General features: G+C 51.8%; 2 protein-coding genes across 14 annotated transcripts in view; one reads left to right on the top strand and one right to left on the bottom strand.

Annotated features, from left to right (window-relative positions):
- On the top strand, nucleotides 1-17,383 carry mmrn2a (multimerin 2a). 8 transcript variants are annotated; one of them, XM_036126182.1, is made up of 11 exons: nucleotides 1-206; nucleotides 5,220-5,342; nucleotides 5,418-5,521; nucleotides 8,278-8,469; nucleotides 12,002-12,360; nucleotides 12,438-12,758; nucleotides 12,837-13,201; nucleotides 13,247-13,334; nucleotides 13,404-13,743; nucleotides 14,930-15,451; nucleotides 15,518-17,383. In XM_036126182.1, exons 1-11 carry the CDS (start codon nucleotides 19-21, stop codon nucleotides 15,907-15,909), a joined length of 2,994 nt encoding a protein of 997 aa, XP_035982075.1. In that variant the 5' UTR covers nucleotides 1-18; the 3' UTR covers nucleotides 15,910-17,383. The 8 variants fall into 8 exon arrangements, with proteins under 8 accessions (XP_035982075.1, XP_035982076.1, XP_035982074.1 ...); XM_036126183.1 differs by having other exon boundaries at nucleotides 12,837-13,216; nucleotides 13,262-13,334; XM_036126181.1 differs by having other exon boundaries at nucleotides 12,837-13,216.
- The window catches only part of rtn4a (reticulon 4a), a 24,012-nt gene continuing 14,012 nt past the window's right edge, over nucleotides 16,827-26,826 (bottom strand). For 3 of the 6 annotated variants that reach the window (XM_012857858.3, XM_012857860.3, XM_012857861.3), the window contains 6 exons: nucleotides 21,863-22,070; nucleotides 19,119-19,257; nucleotides 18,861-18,930; nucleotides 18,607-18,653; nucleotides 18,461-18,519; nucleotides 16,827-17,562 (listed from right to left, as the gene is read on the bottom strand). In XM_012857858.3, coding sequence (XP_012713312.2) covers nucleotides 17,520-17,562; nucleotides 18,461-18,519; nucleotides 18,607-18,653; nucleotides 18,861-18,930; nucleotides 19,119-19,257; nucleotides 21,863-22,070 — 566 coding nt within the window. In that variant the 3' untranslated portion in view covers nucleotides 16,827-17,519. Of the gene's footprint in view, nucleotides 17,563-18,460; nucleotides 18,520-18,606; nucleotides 18,654-18,860; nucleotides 18,931-19,118; nucleotides 19,258-21,862; nucleotides 22,071-22,397; nucleotides 22,450-23,156; nucleotides 23,270-26,041; nucleotides 26,178-26,826 lie in introns of those variants that run through there. The other 3 variants (XM_012857862.3, XM_012857863.3, XM_021313739.2) reach the window with 3 other exon arrangements.

The raw sequence follows: 26,826 nt of genomic DNA, 5'->3' as shown, positions 1-26,826 counted from the left end.
TTCAGACAGCGAGCAGACATGACGGCGGTGGGAGAACTGGTTCTGGTTCTGGTTCTGGGTTTACTGGTGAGCGCTCGCTGTGAGGTGAGAGCGCGGGACCCTGAGGTGGAGGAGGAGGAGGAGGAGGGAGGAAGAGCCGCTCTTCCCCCCGGGGTGACAGAGACCCCCCTGCTGGGGGGGCCTGGGAGATCTGCAGCTCGGATTGGGTGAGAAACCGTTTGGGTCTGTTTGGTTCTGAGCTTTGGTTCTAATTCTGTGAGCAGCAGCGGTTCTGATCCGGTTCTGATCTGGTTCTGATCCGGTTCAGTTGAAGTCTGGTTCTGCCTCTCCTCCTGGGCTGACTGGACCTTCACGTTCCAGCGGCGTGACAGACTTTATGAACCCAGACCTGATCCAGGATCACAGAACCTTAGATCTTTGTTCTCCCAGAGTGAAGAAGGTTCTATTTACCAGCAGAGTGAGAACATGTGGTTGGTCCTCGTTCCTTCTGTGCCAGGGGTTCTGTTTACGACTAAGGTGTTCATGAGGAAAGAGAAACCGGGACCACAACCAGAACCAGGACCAGAACCAGGGTCAGAACCAGGACCCGTGTTGTGCTGTTCTTCACGCTGGCACCGCCTGCAGGTCCAGTTTGACCCGGGTCTGGTTCTGGAGCACCCTGCCTGGTTCTGGAGCCCTGATCACAGAATCAGAACCTTTTAAAAAAAAAACATTTTTCTGTAACTTCTGTCTGATTTATTTTGCATCAGTTTGAATCATTTTGTGTCAGTGAGTCGAGTTTTCTCTCTTTTCTTGATGATCAGTGAAAAATGTTTTACTGATGAAATCTGCATTTTTATCTCAGTTTACCCTCATTTCTAACATCTAATATAAAATTAGATTAGGAGAAGCAGGTTCTCACGCTGCTGCAGAGCCCCGATAACATCAAGCCCCGCCCCCTGATGGTGCTGTAATGGGAACCAGGCGGAACTGTTCTCTGGTTCTCCGCCTCAGTCTGAGGTCAGCAGGTAGTCCAGCTCTGAGGAAGTCTTTTCTGTGGGAGCAGAAAATGTGACGTTCTGGAGGCGTTTTTTCTTCTACAGCTGCAGAACCAGAGGAACCAGAGGAACGGTTCCTCTGAAGCTCTGGCAGGTGCCTTCTAACAGAACCTGAAGAACCTGCAGCAGACCGGACCGCGGCTGCAGGGTCCGGTTCTGTCTCTGAAGCTCTGGGTCCAACAGCCGGCGTCAGCAGTCAGAACCAGAACCGGTTTATTTTAGTGACCCGGTTCAGTTCTGGACTCACATTTACTGCCTGTTAACCCTCAGCTGATTGGACCTGGCCCGTCCAGAACCAGCAGAGCCTGGACTCCTGGTTCCAGAACCTTTCCTCTCTGAGCTGTAGGGAGACGTTGGGATGAAGGGATGGAAGGTTTTCAGGAAATGTCGCTTCCTGTTGGGCTGAAACTGGATCCTCTGGACAGGAAGTGACACGTCAGGAAGTGACACAGCAGGAAATGACCTCAGCTGTTTCAGCAGCCGTTTGTCCACATGTTGGAACAATGGGAGAGAAACGGGTTCCTCTTCAGGTCCGAGTGGAAAACACGTCGACCTGTCAGATGAACCTGGAACATTCCTGGTGGAGATCCAGATGTTTGCTCCGTTTTAACCGTTAAACACGATTAATGTTCTTCAGTCTGTGGAGATCCAGATGTTTGCTCCGTTTAACCCGTTAAACACGATTAATGATGTTCTTCAGTCTGTGGAGATCCAGATGTTTGCTCTGTTTAACCGGTAAACACGATTAATGTTCTTCAGTCTGTGGAGATCCAGATGTTTGCTCCGTTTAACCCGTTAAACACGATTAATGATGTTCTTCAGTCTGTGGAGATCCAGATGTTTGCTCCGTTTTAACCGTTAAACACGATTAATGTTCTTCAGTCTGTGGAGATCCAGATGTTTGCTCCGTTTTAACCGTTAAACACGATTAATGTTCTTCAGTCTGTGGAGATCCAGATGTTTGCTCCGTTTTAACCGTTAAACACGATTAATGTTCTTCAGTCTGTGGAGATCCAGATGTTTGCTCCAGTTTTAACGTTAACACGATTATGTTCTTCATCTGTGAGAGCCCGATGTTTGACCTCCGTTTAAAACCCGTTAAAGCACGATGAAATGTGTTCTCAGCTGTGGAGATCCAGATGTTTGCTCCGTTTAACCGCGTTAAACACGATTAATGGTTCTTCAGTCTGTGGAGATCCAGATGTTTGCTCCGTTTAAACCGTTAAACACGATTACATGTTCTTCAGTCTGTGGAGGATCCAGATGTTTGCTCCGTTTAACCCGTTAAACACGATTAATGATGTTCTTCAGTCTGTGGAGATCCAGATGTTTGCTCCGTTTTAACGTTAAACACGATTAATGATGTTCTTCAGTCTGTTGAGATCCAGATGTTTGCTCCGTTTTAACCGTTAAACACGATTAATGATGTTCTTCAGTCTGTGGAGGATCCAGATGTTTGCTCCGTTTAACCGTTAAACACGATTAATGTTCTTCAGTCTGTGGAGATCCAGATGTTTGCTCCGTTTTAACCGTTAAACACGATTAATGATGTTCTTCAGTCTGTGGAGATCCAGATGTTTGCTCCGTTTTAACCGTTAAACACGATTAATGTTCTTCAGTCTGTGGAGATCCAGATGTTTGCTCCATTTAACCGTTAAACACGATTAATGATGTTCTTCAGTCTGTGGAGATCCAGATGTTTGCTCCGTTTAACCGTTAAACACGATTAATGTTCTTCAGTCTGTGGAGATCCAGATGTTTGCTCCGTTTTAACTGTTAAACACGATTAATGATGTTCTTCAGTCTGTGGAGATCCAGATGTTTGCTCCGTTTTAACCGTTAAACACGATTAATGTTCTTCAGTCTGTGGAGATCCAGATGTTTGCTCCGTTTTAACCGTTAAACACAATTAATGATGTTCTTCAGTCTGTGGAGCTCCAGATGTTTGCTCCATTTAACCGTTAAACACGATTAATGTTCTTCAGTCTGTGAAGATCCAGATGTTTGCTCCGTTTAACCGTTAAACACGATTAATGTTCTTCAGTCTGTGGAGATCCAGATGTTTGCTCCGTTTAACCGTTAAACACGATTAATGTTCTTCAGTCTGTGGAGATCCAGATGTTTGCTCCGTTTACCCGTTAAACACGATTAATGATGTTCTTCAATCTGTTGAGATCCAGATGTTTGCTCCGTTTAACCCGTTAAACACGATTAATGATGTTATTCAATCTGTGGAGATCCAGATGTTTGCTCCGTTTAACCTGTTAAATACGATTAATGATGTTCTTCAGTCTGTGGAGATCCAGATGTTTACTCCGTTTAACCCGTTAAACACGATTAATGATGTTCTTCAATCTGTGGAGATCCAGATGTTTGCTCCGTTTAACCCGTTAAACATGATTAATGATGTTATTCAATCTGTGGAGATCCAGATGTTTGCTCCGTTTAACCCGTTAAATACGATTAATGATGTTCTTCAGTCTGTGGAGATCCAGATGTTTACTCCGTTTAACCCGTTAAACACGATTAATGATGGTCTTCAGTCTGTGGAGATCCAGATGTTTGCTCCGTTTAACCGTTAAACACGATTAATGTTCTTCAGTGTGTGGAGATCCAGATGTTTGCTCCGTTTTAACTGTTAAACACGATTAATGATGTTCTTCAGTCTGTGGAGCTCCAGATGTTTGCTCCGTTTTAACCGTTAAACACGATTAATGTTCTTCAGTCTGTGGAGATCCAGATGTTTGCTCCGTTTTAACCGTTAAACACGATTAATGTTCTTCAGTCTGTGAAGATCCAGATGTTTGCTCCGTTTTAACCGTTAAACACGATTAATGTTCTTCAGTCTGTGGAGATCCAGATGTTTGCTCCGTTTTAACCGTTAAACACGATTAATGTTCTTCAGTCTGTGAAGATCCAGATGTTTGCTCCGTTTACCCGTTAAACACGATTAATGATGTTATTCAATCTGTGGAGATCCAGATGTTTGCTCCGTTTAACCCGTTAAATACGATTAATGATGTTCTTCAGTCTGTGAAGATCCAGATATTTGCTCCGTTTAACCCGTTAAACACGATTAAAGTTCTTCAGTCTGTGGAGATCCAGATGTTTGCTCCGTTTACCCGTTAAACACGATTAATGATGTTCTTCAATCTGTGGAGATCCAGATGTTTGCTCCGTTTAACCCGTTAAACACGATTAATGATGTTATTCAATCTGGGGAGATCCAGATGTTTGCTCCGTTTAACCCGTTAAACACGATTAATGATGTTATTCAATCTGTGGAGATCCAGATGTTTGCTCCGTTTAACCCGTTAAATACGATTAATGATGTTATTCAATCTGTGGAGATCCAGATGTTTGCTCCGTTTAACCCGTTAAATACGATTAATGATGTTCTTCAGTCTGTGGAGATCCAGATTTTTACTCCGTTTAACCCGTTAAACACGATTAATGATGGTCTTCAGTCTGTGGAGATCCTCCGTCCATCCGGACATGAACACCTGCTGAAGCTTAGAACTGATCCAGAACCAGTTAAACACCAGTGCCGACCATGAAACATCTCAGACGGAGTGGAGCCACAGAGTGGGGGGGGGGAGCCGTAAGCAGAGATCCATCAGGAAGCTCCAGCATAAACATCCAGACTGGAGACGGAGGCCGACCAATCAGGAAGCGGCCCACAGCTGGATCACGCCTGTAGAGAACGTCCCAGATGTTCCTCAGCTGGACGTTCCGTCAGCAGGAGCTTCAGCTGCTGGTGGTTCTGCTTCCTGATTGGAGCGGGACAGCAGAACGGTTCTGGACCCAGCACCTCCAGAGAAGGTCTTCTCACAGAGAGAAGCTTCATCATAGTCTGACGGACCTCCTTAGAGTCCGGCAGGAGCTGAAGCTGCTGATCAGGAACCGGATCAGAACACCTTTCTGGTCCATCACGGTGCTTTAGACGGAGAACTGAAGGTTCTGCAGCACCAGAACATCTGGGTTTTCAGGCTGATGAAGGACCTTCAGAGTAGATGATTCCAGACACTGAAGCAGGAGCTGTGGCCCGGTTTCATCACCTGAAGCTCAGGTTTATCCAGCCAAGACGCTAAAAGAACCAGAACCAGAACCTGGACCCGGATGAGACCAGAACCAGGTCAAACAGACGCTGATGATGAGGTCCGTTCCTCTCTGTGTTCACAGGAACCGCTGCGCCTTCGTCCAGAAGAAGGTTCTGATGGTGACCGAGCCGTGTGGGTCCCAGAGGCGGGCCGTGAAGGACCAGAGTCCGTGTGGCGCCGGGTCGCCGGGCTGCCAGAGGATCACGTGAGTCCGGGCCGGTACCGGTACCGGTAGAGGTTCCTGCAGCTTTCCTCTGTAAAGCAAACGTTTCACCTGCAGGTACCGGTTGTCCACGCGGCCCACCTTCTGCCAGAAGAAGAAGGTTCTGACCTCCCTGCTGTGGCGCTGCTGTCCGGGTCACAGAGGTCCAAACTGCCACGAAGGTGGGTCAGAACCCTGTTCAGGGTCTGTGGGTTCTACAGGTACCAGGTCCTGTGGTACCGGGTCCTGCTCCTCTAACTGCTAGTTTAACTCTGCGTGGTTCTGGTTCCCCGTCCCCCGGTTCTGTCAGCAGGTCTAACCCAGAACCTGATCTGAACCAAACCGGGTTCTGTTGGTCTGTCAGGAGAAGCCCTTCAGAACATTGAGATGTTAGAACCTGGAGAACCCGCCTCCTGTCGGTTCTTCTGTGGGTTCCTGAGGTCAGAAACCCGACCCAGACTGCTGGTTCTGACCCGTTCCTGCCCCTCTGACAGAGCCAGGGAGCTTTGGTAAGCCTTCAGGTCGGGTCAGAACCAGCAGTCTGGGTCCAGACGAGGGTTTGATCAACCTGAGGTCAGAGGAACCAGCTGGGTGTGTTTGTTTTTAAGGTCGGCGCGGCTCAGGAGGGTGGAGTTTGAGGCATGACACACATCAGGCGGGCCTCCTGACGTGTCCTGGGTTCTGGTTCTGGTTCTGCTGAGGTGTTTACTGGACTATTTTTACCCTGTGGGGCTCAGAGAGCTCTGAGAACCGGTCCTGGAAGGAACCGTCGGACTAAAATAGACCTTTGGCCTTTAGAGTCTGAGCGGAACAAAGCGGACCCGCCACACCTCCACCGGTCCGGTCTGGTCCGGTCCGGTCCGGTCCGGTCCCACCACGCCTCCAATTGAAGGAGCTTCCTGTCGCTGAAGCTGACGGAGCACAATGACCGGAACCGTTCTTCATTTATCGGGTCTCTGCAGAGGACCCGGTGGTGCTGAGGTTCTGGACAGTTCTGGTTCTCTGCTGACCTCACAGGTTTATGTTCTCTGGTACCGTGACCTTTACCCAGCAGCCAGTCCTTCACTTCAGTCTGTGAGAAATAAAACCTGAGAGCTGGAGGCAGATCTGGGTCAGAACCAGGAAACAGAACGTCTTAAAGTTCTGGTCCATTTGCTGTGAGCAGCCCTGGCCGTAGATCTATGTGTTCTAGATCGGTTCAGCCTGTTGTTCTAACGCTTCCTGATCTGGAGTCAGAACCATTTCCTGCCTGATCCGGGTCACATTCATACATCTACAGCAGGGGAGGCCCGGTGTTTTACTCCCGCAGAACCTCCTCCTTTGGGTCGGTTCTGCGGGTCGGTTCTGCAGGTCGGTGACTCTCCGCTCCGGTTCTGTCAGAATGAAACTGAAACATGGAGCTTCAGCCGAGGAAACCCCCACATCCATCATCCTCTGCATGCCTGCTGCGGGTCAGAACCGCTTCCTGCGGGTCAGAACCGCTTTCTGCGGGTCAGAACCGCCTCCTGCGGGTCAGAACCACTTCCTGCGGGTCAGAACCGCCTCCTGCGGGTCAGAACCACCCAGTACGTGTTACTCTACCAGAACTGGGTCATGCAACCAGAACGTCTCGGTTCTCAGATGAAGAATGTTCTTGGATCGGATCAGAAACGTTCTTGAATGTTCCGTCTCTGGGATGTTGACCTGCGGAACCACAGGACGGGTTTGATTTGGGAGAACTCATCAGAACCTGGAGTTTAGTCACGATGCAGAAAAGGTCCAGAACAGATCCAGGAAGGCCGGTACCAACAGAACCCGCCTCAGTCTTCATGTTCTCCAGTTTGGGTTCTGATGCTGGTAGAACCATCTCAGTCATATTTATAATCTAAACCTGAATCCTTTTCCCAGAACCGGCTCATTTCTCAGGATCATGTGATTCTGTTTTAATTTTAGGATTTAAATAAAGTTTTGTGTTAAAATGTAAAGACCTAAAATTAAATGATATATTCTAAAACAGCAGGAGGAGGTTCTACCCTACGAGGCTCATTATAGTGAAGAAAGCTCAAATTACTGCAGCCTGGGCTGAATGAATGAATGAGCCACCCTGGGGGGACGGAGGAGGGTCTAAACTCTAAATACGGTAAATATTCTGGACAGGAATCACCATATATGGTCAGGAATAACTTCCTGATTACTGATGTCATTAAATCCTGGCAGTTTTTAAGTGTTTTAACACAACAGAACCTCTGCTGGCTCCTATAACCCAGAACCATCAGGATGGGAACCTGGAGCCAAACCTAAAAAACAGGAACAATAAGGAACTCATAGAGTTTATGACCTCTGGGATTAAAGGGAAATTAAATCATTTAAAAGCATAAAAACTGTATAATTTACCCAGAACAGAATTCTGTAAACTCCTTCAGAACCACTTTGTCTCTAAGTTTTACTCCCTGCAGCATTTTACTGATTATCAAGTTTAAGATCGTCTTAGGAATCACTTCTGAAAACAACGATTGACCCAAATCAATGGATCCTCTAAGATATTAATGTGTAACGATATAATAAGATGCAGAATAATGTCTGACATAAAGCTGATTTATCTCCAGACGTACAGAAAACACACAACAGGCCCTGCAAACTGCTTAGAATGCAAAGTAAGGCAACTAATAAATAAAATGTATACATTTAAATACATAAAATGAACTGACTGGTGATTTGGATCAGAACATCAGCTGTGTTCTGCTGAGGTTCTGCTGAGGTTCTGCTGAGGTTCTGCTGAACCTCATCTTGCTCAGTCAGAGGAACGCTTTCTGTGTTTTTAGATGTTTTATGAAAATATTAAAGCTGATAAAAGATTAAATTTATGATCTGAAATGTTTCCTCTGGCTCCTTGTTGGGAGGTTCTGACCCAAACGGGTCTGAGCTGGTCTGACACCAGAACCCGTGTCCTCTGTTCCAGACGACCCGGCTGGACCCGGGCTGCAGCAGCATGCCGACCCGAACCGAGAGCAGAACGACTACCAGACGTCCTTCAGCGCCGCGTACGACCCGAACGACCCGGCCCGGCCCGACCAGAACCCAGAACACCGGCCCGGTTACCACCGTCCTCCAGTTTACCATCATCAGGGGCAGAACCCGGGACCGCTGCAGCGTAAGACCAGAACCATGAGTGGACCTGAGCAGCTCAATGCTTTATCTTTTAAATGTTTCATAGTTTTTATCCTCCATGACTGAAACTGGGTCAGAGCGGTTCTGGCTGCTAGAACGAGATAAACGCTAAATAAATTAGCTAAATGCTAGGCTAACAGGTCGCTAACCTGATAGCAGAGCTCGCTAGCCCAAGTCGCTACGGCGGCGTACGAGACGGCGGTGTACGACACGGCGGTGTACGACACGGCGGCACGCGGCGGAGCTACTGACGTCACTTTTTCTGGGTGACGTGGCCACGCCTGTAGGTGCAGTACCCTCGTTCAGCCTGAGGGGGCGGAGGCCTGCAGCTTCCTGTCACAGCATGACCTCTGACCTCTGCTGGGAGAGTGGGAGGAACAACAACAGCACCTGAACCTCCTGATCCGGACCTCCCACCTGCATGAGATCCAGACTCTCTGTAATCCGTGGTTCTGGTCGGGTTCTACTGTCCTTCAGAACCCCTGCAGGAAGAAGCAGTTCTTCACTGGACCGTGGCTGGTGGTCAGGTTCTGTGCAGAACCCGACCACTTCCAGACCAACTGGGGTGAAGCTAGGATCTGCTGAGGATCACGATGTCTCACCTAAAAACTGCGACCCGTCATCCAGAACTGCTTAGAACAGAAAAACGCTGACACGGTAACAGGAAGTCCAGGCAGGGCCTTCAAAATAAAAGGGTTTATTCTGCATAATAATCAACATGACTTTACTCTCCTGGTCCTTGGTTCAAAACCTTCTGAAGGTCCCTAAGGCCCGGTTTAAGCTGGTTCCTGGGGTATTTCTATTTATTTATTACACTTTATTACACTCAGTGAAGCACTTTGAGGACCGGACAGAACCGGACAGAACCGGACAGAACCGGACTGGACCCGACAGAACCGGACTGGACCGGACAGAACCGGACAGAACCGGACTGGACCGGACTGGACCGGATGGATCCTCCAGAGACACTGAGGTCCAGCCCAGATGGCGCTGAGAGGACAGAGTTTAGTAAAATGCTCAGGTAGAAATAAACGTGTTAAACGTCTGATTTATTCTCCAGAAACGGTGCCGTCAGCATAGAAGCAATAAGCCGGTACCATCAGAACCCGTCTGGGTCGGGCCTTCTATCAGCGACCAGAGCGGACCCAAAGTCTACCAGAGAGGAGCTCCAAGAACTTACTGGAGTAAACGGACCTCGGTTCCACCTCATGTACTGTTAATCAGACAAGAACCCAGACACCAGAACCTGCAGAAATGATGATGCAGGTTCTACAGAACCGGGTCGGCCGGGTTCTGGTTCTCTGTTTCTGGCTGATATGAACTTTTTACATGAACTCATCCGGTCCAGAAACGGGCCTCCAGAAGCAGAGGGAGGTTCTCCATGCTGGGTCAGAACATCCTGCGGACCCGCCTTACAGCCACAGAACCGAACCAGAGACGCTGTCCCCAAGTCAGAACCTGCAGATGATCCAGTCTGCAGAAAGTTCTGGTTTCATTCTGTCAGTGGGGCTGATCCAACAGCAACAAGCCGGACATGTAGCAGCCGGTTCTGGACCTCTGAACCGACCCGGCGGGCCCGTTTTAGGCGGTTCTGGACCTCTGAACCGGCCCGGCGGGCCCGTTTGGGTTTCAGCTGCGTGGGTGTGAGAAGCGTCTCGCTGTTTTTTCAGCTCCTGCTGAAGAAAACATGGAGCCGCCCGTTTGGACTTTCCCACAGAAGGTTCTGTTTGTTCTGTAAGACTGAGACGGGTTTGGGTTAAAAAGAACCTCACGGCCTCCGGGTCCAATGATCATCCCTCTGTGTCAATAGAACCAGCAGAACCAGCAGAACCAGCAGGTCCAAACAGTCCAGAGCTGCTTTCCCACGAATGAAGCTTTGCTGTTTCTATTTTAACGTAAAAGTACCAGAACCGCTGAGCTAAAGTATCAGAACCAGAACCGCTGAGCTAAAGTATCAGAACCGCTGAGCTAAAGTATCAGAACCAGAACCGCTGAGCTAAAGTATCAGAACCGCCTGGAAGTAAATATCAGAACCAAACCGATGAGCTAAAGTATCAGAACCACTGAGCTAAAGTATCAGAACCAGAACCGCTGAGCTAAAGTATCAGAATCAGAACCGCTGAGCTAAAGTATCAGAACCGCTGAGCTAAAGTATCAGAACCAGAACCGCTGAGCTAAAGTATCAGAACCACTGAGCTAAAGTATCAGAACCAGAACCGCTGAGCTAAAGTATCAGAATCAGAACCGCTGAGCTAAAATGTCAGAACCGCTGAGCTAAAGTATCAGAACCAGAACCGCTGAGCTAAAGTATCAGAATCAGAACCGCTGCAGCTCACAAATGTCAGAACGCGCTGACGCTAAAGTATCAGAACCAGAGAACCGCTGAGCTATAAAGTATCAGAACCGCTGAGCTAAAGTATCAGAACCGCCCGCAGAGCTAAAGTATCAGAACAAGAACCGTCTGAGGCTAAAGTATCAGAACCGCTCAGAGCTAAAGTATACCAGACCCAGAACCGCTGAGCTAAAGTATCAGAACCGCTGAGGGCTAACACGTATCAGAACCGAACCGCTGAAGGCTAAAAAGTATCAGAACCAGAACCGCTGAGCTAAAGTATCAGAACCAGAACCGCTGAGCTAAAGTATCAGAACCAGAACCACTGAGCTAAAGTATCAGAACCAGAACCGCTGAGCTAAAGTATCAGAACCGCTGAGCTAAAGTATCAGAACCAGAACCGCTGAGCTCCTGGTTCCCGGCAGCTTTTCGTCTCGTTTTAACGTCTCAGGCTGTTTGACTTTTAAATCTCTGATTTCTCTGTTCAGACGTTTAAATCTCAGGACCAGTTGCTCTTAACTTCTCAGTACGTTCAGCTATTTGAACACGATCTCTTGTTTTTGGTGAGTTATGTCTGGGTTCTGACCCGGTTCTGACCCGGTTCTGACCCGACGGCTCACCAAAGTGTCATTATGTTTACAAAACGACAGTAAAGACTGTTGATTCTTTATTTAACATTTAACCTGCCGCTCTGGGATCCGGGATACCTGGAGACGCTGGGACAGAACCAGAACCAGAACCAGAACCAGAACTCTGTGGTGGGACTATAAGCGTGTTCTGGGCTGGGAGCATGTTTGGATCCACCTGGAGGAGATGGAGTCACCGTGATGGAGATATTTGGATTTATCTCCTGGTTCTGTTAAGCATTTGCTGATGAATGGGTCGAACAGAATGATTCTGAGGAACCGGATCATCTGAACACAAGAACGGGTCAAACTGGAGAACCGTCAGTGCAGCAGGTGTTCCTCAGTAAGGCTGCGGGGGTAAAGCACCTCTGATAGAATCAACAGGAGTTTCTCAGAACCAGAATGAAATCAGGATCTGACGTTCTGCTGATGGTTCTGCTGATGGTTCTGCTGATGGTTCTGTGATGGTTCTGTGATGGTTCTGCTGCTTTAACCCGAGTTCTCTGGTTCTTTCTAGAAGTGGAGCCAGTATTGATTTGATTAACTGTGTTTCCCAGCAGCCTCAGAGGAAACCTTTGCTCTTTACCAAGACGTCCCTGCAGCGCTCCCCGTCCCAGAAATGATGGCGCTGGTTCTGTCTCAGCTGCAGCCCATCCTGGAGGCCTTCAACCGCTCGCTGGAGCAGCTCCACCTGCGGGTGGGGGGGCTGGCTGGAGACGTGGCCGACCTGAGGAGCCGCCCGCAGGAGGCAGGGCTGCAGCTGGGCGGACTGGAGGAGGCCGTTCAGCAGGCGGGGGACATCAGGAGGCAGATGGAGGAACAGCGCAGGAACATGGAGAACCTGCTGCAGCTCCACCTCAGCAGCTTCAGGGTGGATGTGGACCAGAAGCTGAAGCAGCAGCAGACGATGCTGCAGGTCAGCGGCTGAAACTCTGAAACACTGAAACACTGACGTCTCTGTCTGCAGAGGACTAACACTGTATCTGATCCCAGGCCAGGCTGCTGGGGGCCAGAAACACCACCCAGGCTGGAGAACATCTGGACCAGGCCAGGCTGGGGGCCAGAAACACCACCCAGGCTGGAGAACATCTGGACCAGGCCAGGCTGGGGGCCAGAGACACCAACCAGGCTGGAGAACATCTGGACCAGGCCAGGCTGGGGGCCAGAAACACCACCCAGGCTGGAGAACATCTGGACCAGGATCAGACACCTGAGGACCAGCCGGAGCTCCACCCCCACCACCCGGCAGACAACACGGCGCTGTGGGAGGCCATCAGACGGCTGGACATCATGGTGGTCAACAACACGGTGAAGGTGTGTCCAATCAGAACCCAAAGCATCAGGTGGGCTGCGGCGGTCCAATCAGAGCTCAGCAGGTGTGTCTCCGTGCAGGTAGACGAGCTGACGGAGGAGGCGGAGGTGTCTTCAGCCGAGGTGGAGCGGCTGACACTGCGGCTGAAGGATCTGGACCAGCAGATCAACCAGACGGCCCGCACCAGCCGTGTTCTGTTCATGGAGACGGGTCTGGAGGTGGAGCGGTCCACGGTGACGGTGCTGCGGCGGGTGGAGCAGCTGGAGAGCCGCGTGGAGCAGCAGGAGGAGCGTCTGCAGGAGAACGAGAAGGACGTGGACCACCTGTACGCCGACTGCAACTGTGGGGAGCTGAAGGCCGCCGTGGCCCGCCTGGAGAGGGGCGTGGCCACCGCCACCCAGCTGGCCAATGAGAACAGACTCACCCTGAGGGAGAGCAGCGAGGTGGGCGGAGCTACGAGGGGCGGAGCCACGAGGGGCGGAGCCACGAGGGGCGGAGCCACGAGGGGCGGAGCCACGAGGGGCGGAGCCAGGGACTGGGAGCCGGAGGTGGAGGAGCTGCAGAGGGGTCTCCAGCAGGTTTGTCTCACCGGACACAGGAAGTGATTCTCACAGTCAGGTCAAAGGTTAACTCTGATGCTCCTGCAGGTGGAGGAGTCTCTGGCCTCGGAGCAGAACCGAACCAGAACCACGGCCCACAGGCTGGCCCAGCTCGGCAGCGCCGTCTCAGCTCTGCAGGAGGCGGAGGTCCTGCAGGAGAACCAGGCGGAGATGCTGACGCTGTCCTTCCGCTCGCTGCTGCAGGACGCCATCCGCCACAGCGACGTGCTGCAGCTCCTGCTGGGCGAGGAGGTGCTGGAGTTCCTGGAGTGGCCCGTCCAGGACCAGGAGGCCCACTCCATCCCCGCCCTGAAGGAGCAGGTCAGGGAGCTGCAGGAGCAGCTGAGGAGCCGGCAGGAGGCGAGGAGGCTGCAGGAGCGAGGAGCAGGTAGGTCACCTGAGGAGAGCCGGGCTGAAATGGACCTTCAGGTTCCTCAGAACCGGCTGAGTTCTGATGAAATGGACCTTCAGGTTTCCTCAGAACCGGCTGAGTTCTGATGAAATGGACCTTCAGGTTCCTCAGAACCGGCTGGGTTCTGATGAAATGGACCTTCAGGTTTCCTCAGAACCGGCTGAGTTCTGATGAAATGGACCTTCAGGTTCCTCAGAACCGGCTGAGTTCTGATGAAATGGACCTTGAGTTTCCTCAGAACCGGCTGAGTTCTGATGAAATGGACCTTCAGGTTCCTCAGAACCGGCTGAGTTCTGATGAAATGGACCTTGAGTTTCCTCAGAACCGGCTGAGTTCTGATGAAATGGACCTTCAGGTTCCTCAGAACCGGCTGAGTTCTGATGAAATGGACCTTCAGGTTCCTCAGAACCGGCTGAGTTCTGATGAAATGGACCTTCAGGTTTCCTCAGAACCGGCTGAGTTCTGATTGGCCGTCACTAACTTCCAGGTAAACTACGGCTGAAAGCAGCAGGTGAAAACATGAAAACATGAAATGATGAATATCTGCTGCCTTCTAATACAGATCAAAGCTTGTTAAGGAGATTATTTACAGATGTTTGGTTAATTGATGATTCCCTGGTTGAAACAGGAAGTAGAGATTTAGCCTTAATGTCGCTCTTCTGTCGCCATCTAGTGGTGACGGATTAAAACTGCAGCAAAGAAATATAATAGAAATAATTTTTATTAAACCGCCAAAAATAATCTATGGATAACATTTAAATATTTATTGATGCATTAAATCCTCGTTTGTTTTTCTCTGTGGGAACGACGCGGTTCTGTTGAAAAGTCCTGATCCGGTGCTTTGGTTCTCCTCCCTGGGGTCCAAACAGACCTGCAGGTTCTGTTGGTTCTGGTTCTGTGAGCTTTAGTTCTGTCTCCAGCATCTGGTTAAAATCCACCAGAACTAGGAATTAGTTTTTTTTTTTGTCTGAATTTAACATTTTATGGTTGAAGCTTTAAAACAGAAAAGGTAATAAACATAAAATCATGTCTTTATCTGATATTTAAAGACTAAAACATTACAAATTTTCTTCTTCTTCTCTGGGGCGGAGGGAAAAAGCTGAAAGTGGCCTCCATGGGTCATGATGAAGGTTGAAGCTGATGTTCATGGTGCTGATTGCAGGAGGCCAGGAGGAGGAGGAGGTGCCCTCTGCTGACCAGCCCGCCCCGCCCCGCTGGCCCCCCGCTGGCTCCGGGAGGCCCGGCGGAGGAGCTCCGGCCAGGGAGACCCCGCTCCTCCTCCTCCACCCGGAGCTGGAGCAGCGCGCCGGGGACGGCAGCGACCTGTGGAAGCTGGAGAAGAAGGTGGAGCAGCTGCAGCAGAGGGTGCTCCTGCTGGAGGAGAGGTCCTGCTCCTGCAACGGCACGCCGGCGGAGGGCGGAGCGCCCCCTGCCGGCCTGGACCTGCAGCTGCGGTGGCTGCAGAGAGGCCTGGAGGAACACCTGCGAGTCTTCAAGAGCGTCTTCAGCAACGCCGACACGGTGGCGGCGTCTGGAGACGCGCTGGAGCTGGACCAGCTGCAGGAGGTGCTGAGGAGGAGGGGCCGGAAGCGAGGAGGAGGAGGAGGAGGAGGAGGAGGAAGAGGAGGAGGAAGAGGAGGAGGAAGAGGAGGAGGAGGACACCGCAGCAGGAGGGCGTCAGCAGGTGAGTCTTGCTTCACAACATCTGAGACACCAAAGCGGCTTTAAGTTTCACACCTGTCCTCCGCAGGTGCGCCTTTCCCGTCCAGCCAATCAGGAGTCTCTCTGCTGTTTGTGGGCGGAGCTCCTCGGAGCGCCGCCGACGGTACCGTCACGTTCAGCCCGTCCCTGAACCGGGACCGGTTCTATTCCGACACCGGGGTCTTCACGGCTCCTGCGGACGGGCTCTACCTGTTCATCCTGACGCTGCACCTGAGGCCAGGCTCCGCCCACGTGGCCCTGCGGCGCGTGGAGGAGAGGGGCGGAGCTCCAGCGGCTCTGCAGGTGGAGGGGGCGGGGCCTTGGAGCAGGGTGGGCCTGCTGCTCCTCAGGGAGGGGGAGGAGCTGAGGCTGGAGGTGAGGGGGGAGTGGGCGGAGTCAGAGAGCAGCCAGCTGGCGGTGCTGCAGCTGCGCACCACCTGAGGGCTGTGAACCAATCAGCTGCAGCCAGGGGCGGAGCCTCAAGGGATCTTTGCACCTTAGAGACTGAAGAGCGTCCTGAACGTTTGGACTTCAGAACCTCAACAGAACCGGCAGGTCCACCTGCTGCTGCAGGAGCCTCCTCCATGGTTTCTCCTGCAGCACCTGAACGCACCGCGGTGATGTTTAACCTTCTCCTCCATGGTTTCTCCTGCAGCACCTGAACGCACCGCGGTGATGTTTAACCTTCTGCATCTTTACTGAGAAGCTTTTATTTCCTGTTTTTATAAAAACTAGGTCAGAACTCCTCAGAACCCGACCGGTCCGATCCAGAACCCACCTGCTAAGGATGTTGACATGTATTCCTCACAGACTAAATATTACTCCTTCACCAGCAGGAGGCGCTGCTGCAGCAGAACCCAGGGGATCTGGACCCGGTTCCCCTGAAGGTTCTGGTGCTGCTCAGTGGCTTCATGTTGATTAACTAAATGATGTGAATGTAAACTTCTGTAAAACATTTAAATAAAGATTATATGTGTGTAAACCATCTTCTAATTGGACCCACAGAACCGGGCCCGGTTCTGTTGAGTGTACCAGCGTTCCGTCACTGTAACGGTGCAATACTAGATGTCCTGGAGAACCGGACCTGCTCACCAAACCTAGCAGAACCTGGAACCAGAACTGGTTCTAAGGGCCAAATGTTCTGAAGAACCCAGCATAGAAACAGAACCAGAACCAGATTCTGCTGGACTGAAGCCCAGCAGCACCGGTGTCACTCTGTGGGAGGATTCTCCCACCAGGGCTGCCAGGAGGTTCTGGTTCCAGACCCACTAAAGCCAGAACCTGCAGCAGAACCAACCTGAGGTACCAGAAGCGGGCCCGGTTGGGTCGGGTCGGGTCAGAGAAGAGAGGAGGCGTGGTTCTTGGTCTAGAAGCTTTATTGATAACTGTTTACATCTCACAGAGCATTCCACAGAACCAGCACAGGTGAAGAATGAAGTCGCTCACAATCAGAACACAGACGCCCAGCGGTACCGGCTCACCGGCCCACCGGGCCCAGGCCCGGTTCGGCGTTAAATAATCGGCTGGGCGGAGACGGCGGGGATGACGATGATGAGCTAACGAGGTTAACGAGCTCTACGTGGTTCTAGCTACAGCTACTGAGAAGCGATGAAGATTTAGTACTAGCCTCCTCCTCCTCTTCCTCCTCTTCCTCCTCCAGGGGTCCGAGGCCCGTCTGGCAGCAGCCGGCAGAACCGTCAGAAGATCTGGGCTCCAGAACCAGACGCGCCGCCTGACCCTGGTGGAGCGGCTCCGCCCTCCTGCGGTACGCTGAGGGCGAGGGGGGCGGGGCTTAACGTGCCTCTGGGACTCTGATTGGCTCACAGAAACGTAAATAAACGGATCATCGTCATCAAACCGACCGGACCTTCCCCAGAACCACAAAATAAGGAATTCTGAACTGGAAAAAAAAAAACTTTATTAATCTGACAAATACATTAAGTCGGGCCACGCCCACACCAGAACCTCCTCTTCCTCCTCCTCCTCCTCCTCTTCCTCCTTCATATCCTCCACCAGAACTTCCTGAATCCAGACGCCGACCTGCTGAGCCTTCACTCCGCCTTACGCTTCAGTCCAGGAACCTTGGCCTGGACCCTGCAGGAGAGACCAGAACACGCGTCAGACGGGCCGCCAGAACCCCACCAGAACTTGATCAGAACCTCATCAGAACCCCACCAGAACCTCATCAGAACCCCACCAGAACCTGATCAGGTTCTGATCAGAACCCCATCAGAACCTGATTAGAACCTGATCAGAACCCCACCAGAACCTGTGTTCTGCCTGTTCAGTCTAACAGCAGCTGTTTGGGTCAGAACCAGGCCTGTTTCATCAGTTAACACGTTACTACAGAGATCATTGGGTCTGAAGCAGGAAGTCTAGTGATGATGTCACTGATGACATCATCACCAGTATCAGTTCTCCACCCTTCCTCCAGCAGAACACAGCCGCCTGTCCTCAGCAGAACCAGAACTGGACCCGTCCACCCAGTCAGCTGAGCAGGGTGCCGTTAAGAACCTCACGATCCAGTTCTTTGGCTCACGATCCGATTATTTGGGTCATGATCCGGTTCTTTGGGTAACGATCCGGTTCAATATTGATGTAAATGATTCTTTATTGACTGGTTCTGTAAGAAGTTCCCATTTTTAGACGGCCAGTCGTTTGTTTACATTTCGTCGTCATGAACAGCCAATCAGCTTCCAGTTCCTGCATTAATGTAATTAAATATGAATAAGGAGGAAAAAGGTGACAGAACCGCACAGGAAACCCAAATTATCCATGATTTGTGAAGAGCGACGTCTGAAAATCATTTCTGCTGAATGGATCAGTCCTCAGAACTGGACGGGGGGTTCTGGTAGACTGGCCCGGTTTCAGCAGCTGGGTCAGTTTACTAAAACCACCTGCTGTGAAGGTGAACCGTTTAGCTTCAGTAGAACCTGGACCCTGGTTCTGCTGGTCTGGCCGACCCGACACCCCCCCCCGGTTCTGGACTTACTTTCCCACCACGTCCTTGATCTGGTTGTTGACCAGCGCCAGGTAGTGATCGATCTGGGCCTGGGGACAGAGACAGGGTGTTACCTCAGCATCTGGACCTGCGGTTCTGAGCGGGTCAGACACAGGTGCATTGTGGGTGATATTTACCTGGTGCTTCTCATAAACGATTGGGCAGCTGAACGCTCCGACGACACCTGAAAGAGAGAAGCAGCGGCAGGTTAGAACCGCCACGGGTCGGCGCTGACCCGGCGGTACCACCGGGTCGGTACCACGGGTCGGTACCACGGGGCGGTACCACGGGTCGGTACCACCGGGTCGGTACCACGGGTCGGTACCACGGGTCGGTACCACGGGTCGGTACCACTGGGTCGGTACCGTCAGCAGAGCAGGAAGCTGCTCACCCAGGATCAGCAGAGTGAGCCCGTTGAACAAGGCGCCGACGTAGGTCAGGATCCACATCAGAACAGCAAACTGCAGGGAGACAAAGTGGGTCAGAACCAGAACCGCTGCAGGAACCGGGCCTCCAGAACCACAGCTTAAGGTGCAACACATCAGCTGATGTTGACTGATCCGTTTGGTCCTCAGCGTTTCTGTTCAGCCAGCAGCCGGGCTCAGTTGTTCAGAACCCAACAGAACCGGTCCAGGCCCGGCGGGCTCACCTTGATGGAGTCCACCAGGTCCTCCACCAGGAACAGGCGCCTCAGCTCCCCGATGGTCCAGTTGAGTTTCTCCAGAACCACGTCGCTGTACTTATGGACCATGTCCTCGGACAGCGCCACCTCCTGGTCCAGGTACTGCCTGTGGGGACAGAACCGGGTCGGCGTCAGTCAACCCTGGTTCTGGACTTCTCTATACCAGAACCTCACAAGGCTTAAAAGCCCGGATCCTCCTGGCCAGCGAGCAGAACCAGCGGCGCTCCGGGTCGGTCCGTCTACAGCCAACCAGTAACTGGGTTCTGGTTCTGATCCAGGCTGACCCGGTAGTTTGGACCGGATCCTCTGAGCTCAGCTGTTAATCCCAGTTAATGAGTCTGGAAGGTTCTGTTCTGCAGCCAGAAACACGGATCAGCCATAAATCCTCTTTGGACTCAGAACCGCTCAGCAGAACCGCTCTGAGTCCAATAATCCCACATCAACCAGCTGAACTGAGGATTTATGGATCAGAGCTTTTTAAACGGCCCAGACGGGTCGGACAGAACCAGCGAGTTACTGAAGGCTCTCTGAAGTCCGTTTAGGAAACATTCAGAACCGCAGGGACCGGGCTAAATGAGATCCGGTTCAGATTAAGTTTATTCATCAGAACCAGAACCAGAGGTAGACCCAAGTTACGGGCTGGTGCCGTGGAAGGTCCGCGGTCCAGAACCGGACCGGTCTAGACCCGGTGGTCCTGTTGGCCTCAGTTCTGTTAGTTCTGCGACATAAATCCGTTTTATTGTTCATTTGAATTTGCAATTTTTGATATTTGGGGATACATTTTTTTTTTTAAATCCAGATTTTTATTTGCCAATGCAAAAAAATATATATACACAAATTGTTCTGGTAAAATCTTATGATGCTGAATGTTTAGGAAACAAACTCTAAAGGGGAAATTATTTACTGAGGGTTTCTGCTACAAGGCGGCGCCACAGCTAAATAAAAACCGCCACAGCTTAGAATCAGTTAGAAAATATGTTAAAACAACATAAAGCACGTGATAAAGCACAGCTACTGGATATTTCTGCACTTATTCTAATTATCAGAGTTTAAAATTAATTTAAATATAGTGAAATGTTAAAATTTACTTCAGATAAACCGCCTGCTGTCTGCCTCGCTGCAGTTAAAGAAGCTGCTGGTGGCTAACAGCTAACAGCTAACGGCTAACAGCTAACGGCTAACAGCTAACAGCTAACGGCTAACAGCTAACGGCTAACGGCTAACAGCTAACGGCTAACAGCTAACGACCAGTGACCTGTCTATGTTAGCTAGAGTCTGTTCCCTCAGCGCTGTCTCACAGGCTGCTGCTGCTGTTGTGAAAATAAACTGATTGAACTATTAATCACAGTAGGGACACTCATCTATGTTCAAGAGGAACCTTTTAGTCATTTTGCCTTAAGCTAAGGTTTGCACTTTAAGCTAACATGGAAATTACTCCTGGTTTGTTCATTTGTTTGTGTCAAATAAAAACAAAGTTTATCTGAATGATTTCCTTGTTACTAGTTTATTTTGTAAGTAAAAAAGCTTGATTAAAATCATAAAATTGATGCACTGAGAGATTTTATGTTTAGGCCGTATCGCCCAGCGCTAGTTCCTCTATCCTGACAGAGTTTCTACCGTTCTGCCCCCCCAGAAGGTCACAGCGTGAAGCGCATTATTAAACGCTGTAGTTGGTTCATTTTATTAAAACGAGTCTTTCTGATCATCCTGAGCTGTCTGTCTCTCCATTAGGCGGACATGAGGACAGATCAGGTTTACCAGCACAGCGTCTCTCTGTGAACTGATCAGAGGACAAGTCTGAACCTGCTGCTAGCTCCTGCTGCTAGCTCCTGCTGCTAGCTCCTGCTGCTAGCTCCTGCTGCTAGCTCCTGCTGCTAGCTCCTGCTGCTAGCTCCTGCTGCTAGCTCCTGCTGCTAGCTCCTGCTCTGAGTCACCTGGGTTCCCAGCAGGTGGACTCACACCTTTACCTGCCCTGGTGGACGTGTTAAAGGAACGTTTCTGAGGACGGCTGCAGTAGAGGCGTCTGCTCTGATTAAAGCTGTCAACATTTAACTGCAGCAGGACAAACAGAAACAGACGTTTTATTTCAGGTGGGCCGCAGAAGATTTCTGAGAACGTGTTCCTGACATGTGAGGATCCAGTTTAACCAGAGAACCCCATGAATGGACCAGAACCAGACATTCATTACATAAACATGGATAAAGACTCACGATAGAGAAACAAACATGGCCGCTCACAGAAAGCTGCATTCTGGGATATTAATGGAAAGTTTGGTGGAAGGAGAATCTTTGTTAGTTTATGTTAACCCACCAAGACCAGATGTCTGGGGGCAACAGCTGCAGGGCTGGGTGACATTACACCTAAAATATCAGATCATCTCAAATCTGATTTAGTCTTTTTTCTCCTTTATGTTTAACAAATAAAATATTTTAAAAACTTGGAGTCGAAATGAACTAAAAGTGTAACTAAATAGAGAAAACAAGATGTCTGCCCTGCCGTAGTGAACGATGAAAGTCTAAATGTTTGCTGCTGTTAGACATCAGATCCACTTCAAAGCAGCTTAAAAAAATGATAAATTAAAGTGTTTCTGTGAAGCCCAGCAGCGTCCTGCAGAGCGCACATTAAATGTTTTATGGCCCCGCCCTGCTGAAGGAACACAGTACCAGGTTCAGGTAGCAGAGATGAGCAGCGGCGGCGGCAGCAGGACTCACTTGAAGGGGTGGCCCTCATCAGACTTCTGGATGGCCTGCAGGATGCCCTTGTATATCCTGAAGCAGATGGTGACGGACAGCAGGGCCAGGCCGATGTAGGAGCAGACGCTGACGATGCTGCACACCGTCAGCGCCAGCAGCAGCAGCAGGGCGGCGCCGAACACCACGCCCGTCGTCTTCACGTCACGCCAGTACAGCAGCTCCACCACTGAGGAGAGACGGGACAGCCGTCAGCCACGGTTCTGCTTCTGATGAGCCAGGAACCACCGGGACCACCTGACCCGACCAGAACACCTCCTAGACCCCGGCCCAGTTCCTCCTGGTTCTGGACTCCAGCTGCACAGAACCAAGGCTGACTTACAGGGACTAGATTAGAACCAGAACCTTTAATAATCCGACACACAGGGGTTCCAACCATGAAGTATGTATTAAAAGGAGCCCAACGATGGAATAAAGAATAAAGTATAAAGTTATTTAATGGTGTGATGTGAGGGGTCTGCCTGAGCCTGGTTCTCCCTGTAAACATCATCATTACCTGGTAGTTTTATTTCTTTAGCTGCCAAAGCAAACATATTCCTAACGTCATCTAGCAGCGTCACGTGTGTCCAGGCAGCGGGGATGAAGGATTAATTAGTTAGATTAATTATTAATAAACTGGTTAAATGCTGTCCTGGTGGCAGGCCTTCAGCTCCTGTGGTCTAAACTGATCCCAGAGCAGCAGGCGGAGCTGCGTGTTGTCCTGCTGCTTCTACCCAGGCTGAGAGTCACTGACCGCCGGCAGCTCCCCGCCTTAAACTCGGCCTAGGAACGGAAATAACTCATAAATGGACTCATAGTTAACCCAACAACATTTAAACCTCCTCTGGTGTTCCGCTAAAACAGATTAAATGCGTTAAATTAAACCAGACATCCGGGGAAGCCGCCTGGCTCCGCCGTGTTAGCCGTTAGCAGCTAGCGGCTAACACGGCGGCCATGTTGCCGGCGGGAGGCGGGCGGGGAGCCGCGGGGGAGCCGCGGGGGGAGCAGCGGGGCTCCGCTCCAAATGTGGCCGCCTGCCTACTTATGGTCTGAGGCTCCCCGCAGCGGACGCCGCTAAAAATAGAGCCGCTGCACGGCGCCCTCAGCCCGGACACAGATCTGGTTTCACCGCTCCGCTCCGTCCGGGATGACCCGTTTCACCTCCCCTGACAGACCCCCGCCTCCCTCCAGAACCTCGGCTCTCACCACCGGCACCGAACCGCAGGGTCCGGCATGCTCCAGCCGCGGCGCAGCGGACACATTGAAGCACACTAACCCCGCTCTGCGTCCATGTTGAGCCTCCGGAGCCTCCAGCAGCAGCAAGCAGCGCGGCTCCGCCCCCCTCCGGGTGACCCGAGATCAGTGCAGAGGCGGGGACCTGCGCATGCGCAGCTGAATTTATGACAATTTTTTCTATTATCTGCAACACCTGCGAGAAATAATGAAATAATATCCGACTAATTGCAATAAATGGCCTAAATTATCTTGTATCCATTAACTAAACAGAAGGTTTAGGAATATTAGATGTTATTTCTCTGTTAAATGTTATATTTTTAATAATATAACCTCATCACAGCGGCCTGTATGGCTCAGTGTTTCTCACTCCTTGAAGTTTAAAGTTTTTACAGATAACGATCTGAAAAGTGTGGCGTGCATTTAGCCAGCTTGTCAGCCTGGACTTTGACTAGGCCGTTCTGACCCATGAGTCTGCTGTTCATGGTGCTCCCTCAGCACGGAGCTTCCACCTGAGCAGTGGGTCTCTGCAGCTCCCCCACAGCACCACCTCCTCCTCCTGGCTGCCTCTGGACCAGGTGGACCTCCAGGTCTGCAGGAGGTGGTTCTAGAACCTGACCAGAACTTTCTCCCTGACCCTGCTGATGTTCTCTGGAGAACCTCTGAGGCCAGAACCAGAACATCTGGACTCTGGTACCTGATCAGGTGAGTCCAGCAGCGACCCGTCTGACCAGGAGGAGCTGGTGTTCTGTGAGCGGCGCCGATAATCCGGGCCGGGTCGCTGGTGTTCTGTTAGCGGCGCCGATAAGCCGGGCCGGGTCGCTGGTGTTCTGTGAGCGGCGCCGATAAGCCGGGCCGGGTCGCTGGTGTTCTGTTAGCGGCGCCGATAAGCCGGGCCGGGTCGCTGGTGTTCTGCTCGCGGGTCATAAAAGGGAAAGGCTGCAGATAAAAGGACAGATATTCAAATCCATCCTGCTGGAAGGAAGATGACCGTATAAGGAGCGGCACCAGACCCAGGTGCATGCTGGGAGAGCTGCGGTGCTGCAGCTCCAACACCAAGCCTGGAGGCCAGAACAGAACCAGAACCAAGCTCAGCCTTTAACGGTTACAGCTCAGCAGCCAGAGAGCAAACTGGGACGGCTGACGGTTCCTGAACGCATCGTGTTCTGCTGAAGGTTCTGGGAGGCGACCAGAACCAGAACCAGAACCACCACGTTAACGGGTCGTCTGAGCAGGAGGCGCCGGTTCCACCGGATCAGCCCTGAACTCTGAAGGTATAAACAGAACCGAACGTTGAACTGACCAGAACCGTCTTCCTCTAAACGGACCAGAACCGCCTCCAGTGAAAGTTCTGGTTCTGGTTCCCTGTGAAAAAATACCCCAGAATGTTCAGAACCGCTCTAAATGTTCCGACATGTTCTGCCTGAAGGAGACATAACACAGTCAGAACAGAATCTGGTACCTGACCCGGTTCTGGTCCAGGTCTGGGACCAGAACCGGGTCAGAGACCTTTCCCCAAGCAGGGACAGGCTCTAGTGGGACGCCCAGAATCTGAAGCTGAGGTTGGATCAGAACCCCAGATCAGTCTCCCTTAAACCGGACTGGTCCAGAACCTCTGCCAGAACCGGGTCTTTACAGCAATCAGTCCAAATGGTTCTGCTGAACTGGGCTGTTACTGGTTCCCCTCAGGATCATGTGGATCTGAGCTGGTTCTGGAGCTCGCTGAGACCCAGTTAGTGGTTCTTCCTCTGCAACCGGATCAGAACATAACTGGATCAGATGGTGACCTGGAACCAAGCTGGTTCTTTAGTAGAACCTTCAGAACCAGCAGAGGGATTCTGACCCGGTTCTGGGTCCAATGCTGAGACAACGCGGCCCGCAGCATCACACCCCCACCTGACCATCAGCACCGCTCCCACACAGAGGCACCTGGTACCATCAGAACCAACGGGTCAGAACCGACGGGTCAGAACCGACGGGTCAGAACCAACGGGTCAGAACCAACGGGTCAGAACCGACGGGTCAGAACCAACGGGTCAGAACCAACGGGTCAGAACCAACGTCTCTGCCGTAAAGCTGCAGGTTTCAGCAGCAGAGCAGACAGGAACATCTGAGGAGAAGGAGGTCCAGAACCAGGAGGTCCGGAACGCCAGAACCAGAACAACATTAGTGAGCAGCTGATTGCTGGTAGAGATGGACTAGAGACCAGAACGGGCCGGTTCCCCTTAGCCCGGTCCGCTCGGTTCTGATCCGGGACCAGCAGGTAAAACCTTTGCTCTACATTAGAGGCGCCGTCCTGGTACCGGATCTCTGGACCGTCACAGAACCAGAACTGGATCAGACCCAGAAGAACAGCAGGGGTCTGGCTGAGCTGCAACAAAGAACTTTCTGTTATTGATCAGAACCAATCAGCAGATGGGTCGATGGTCCAATCAGAACCGGCTCTGATCAGCTGCTGACTCAGCAGACTGATCTGCTCTCTGATTGGAGGACGAACCCGAGACCTCCAGCTGCATGCAGGATGAATGAAGGTTCTGGAAAGGTTCTGGTTCTGAGCGGTTCCGACGCTCCTCTGCAGCCAATCATTAACCTGCAGCCTCACCTCCCGCCCCTCCCGCTCCTCTTTGTCCACCTTTGGCCTGAGCCGCTGCAGGTCCAAAGGTCCGGTCCGCTGAGCCGTCACAGCGGAACCACAGCAGAACCACAGCAGAACCACAGCAGAACCACAGCTAAGCAAGGCCCAGAACCTCCTGCAGAACCTTCTGGTTCAAAGCACAGACGCTGGAACCGAGCCGCAGACCGACAGAGACGGCTCACAGTGATAATCCCTGCAGGATCAGGGAGCTGCCGGTCCGAGTCTCTGAGCCCGACCGGAACCGACCGGAACCGACCAGAACCGGACAGAACCGGGCAGACGGGGCGGCGTACCCTGCTGTCTCCATGACGGGGGGACGGGCTCCTTCTTCTCCACGCAGCTGTCCTCCATGCTGTCCGATCCGCTCCGTCAGCGCACGCACATTCCAGCAGGCAGCGCGGCGGACTGAGGGGGGAGGGGCGGGGCCTGGGAGGGGCGGAGTCACGGAGGGGCGGGGCCAGCGGCCAGCCAATGGCGCGCCTCCTGCGGTCAGCTGACTGTCTGCTGCCAGAACGGTGACGCAGCGACTAAAAGCAGCCTCCCCCCTCCTCCTCCTCCTCCTCCTCCTCCTCCTCCATGATGAAGCTGCTGCTCACCAGGACTGGACCCGGCGCTCAGAACCAGGTCCAGTCAGAACCAGGTCCAGTCAGAACCAGGTCCAGTCAGTACCAGGTCCAGTCAGAACCAGGTCCAGTCTGGTTCTGAGCGCCGGGTCCAGTCAGACCAAACATGAACTGGATCTCACAGAACCGACATCACTGAGTCCAAACGGATCAGAACCCGGAGCTGCTTTGGGATCAGTGACCGTTCACCTCCAGCTGCTGTAACCCGGTCAGGGGGGACTGGGTCAGAACCAGTACTGATCAGAACCGGTCCCTGATCAGAACCAGTCCCGGGTTTCTGAGGTCCGACCCCATGATTCAGGGTTCTGGTAGGAACCTGTGTAGCTATAAACCCAACTCAGGAGCAACAAGGCCCGGTTCTGATGTGTTCAGCACAGGAACAAACAGCTGTGCTGCCGATCAGAACCAGCAGAACCTCCCCCCCGGTGCTTCTCCATGACGTCACCAGGGGGCGC

The sequence above is a fragment of the Fundulus heteroclitus genome, chromosome 22 (genome assembly GCF_011125445.2).
Source record: "Fundulus heteroclitus isolate FHET01 chromosome 22, MU-UCD_Fhet_4.1, whole genome shotgun sequence".
Classification (NCBI taxonomy): Eukaryota; Metazoa; Chordata; class Actinopteri; order Cyprinodontiformes; family Fundulidae; genus Fundulus; species Fundulus heteroclitus.
Note: the sequence above shows the minus strand (reverse complement) of the source record. Positions and strands in the feature narration are given on the sequence as shown.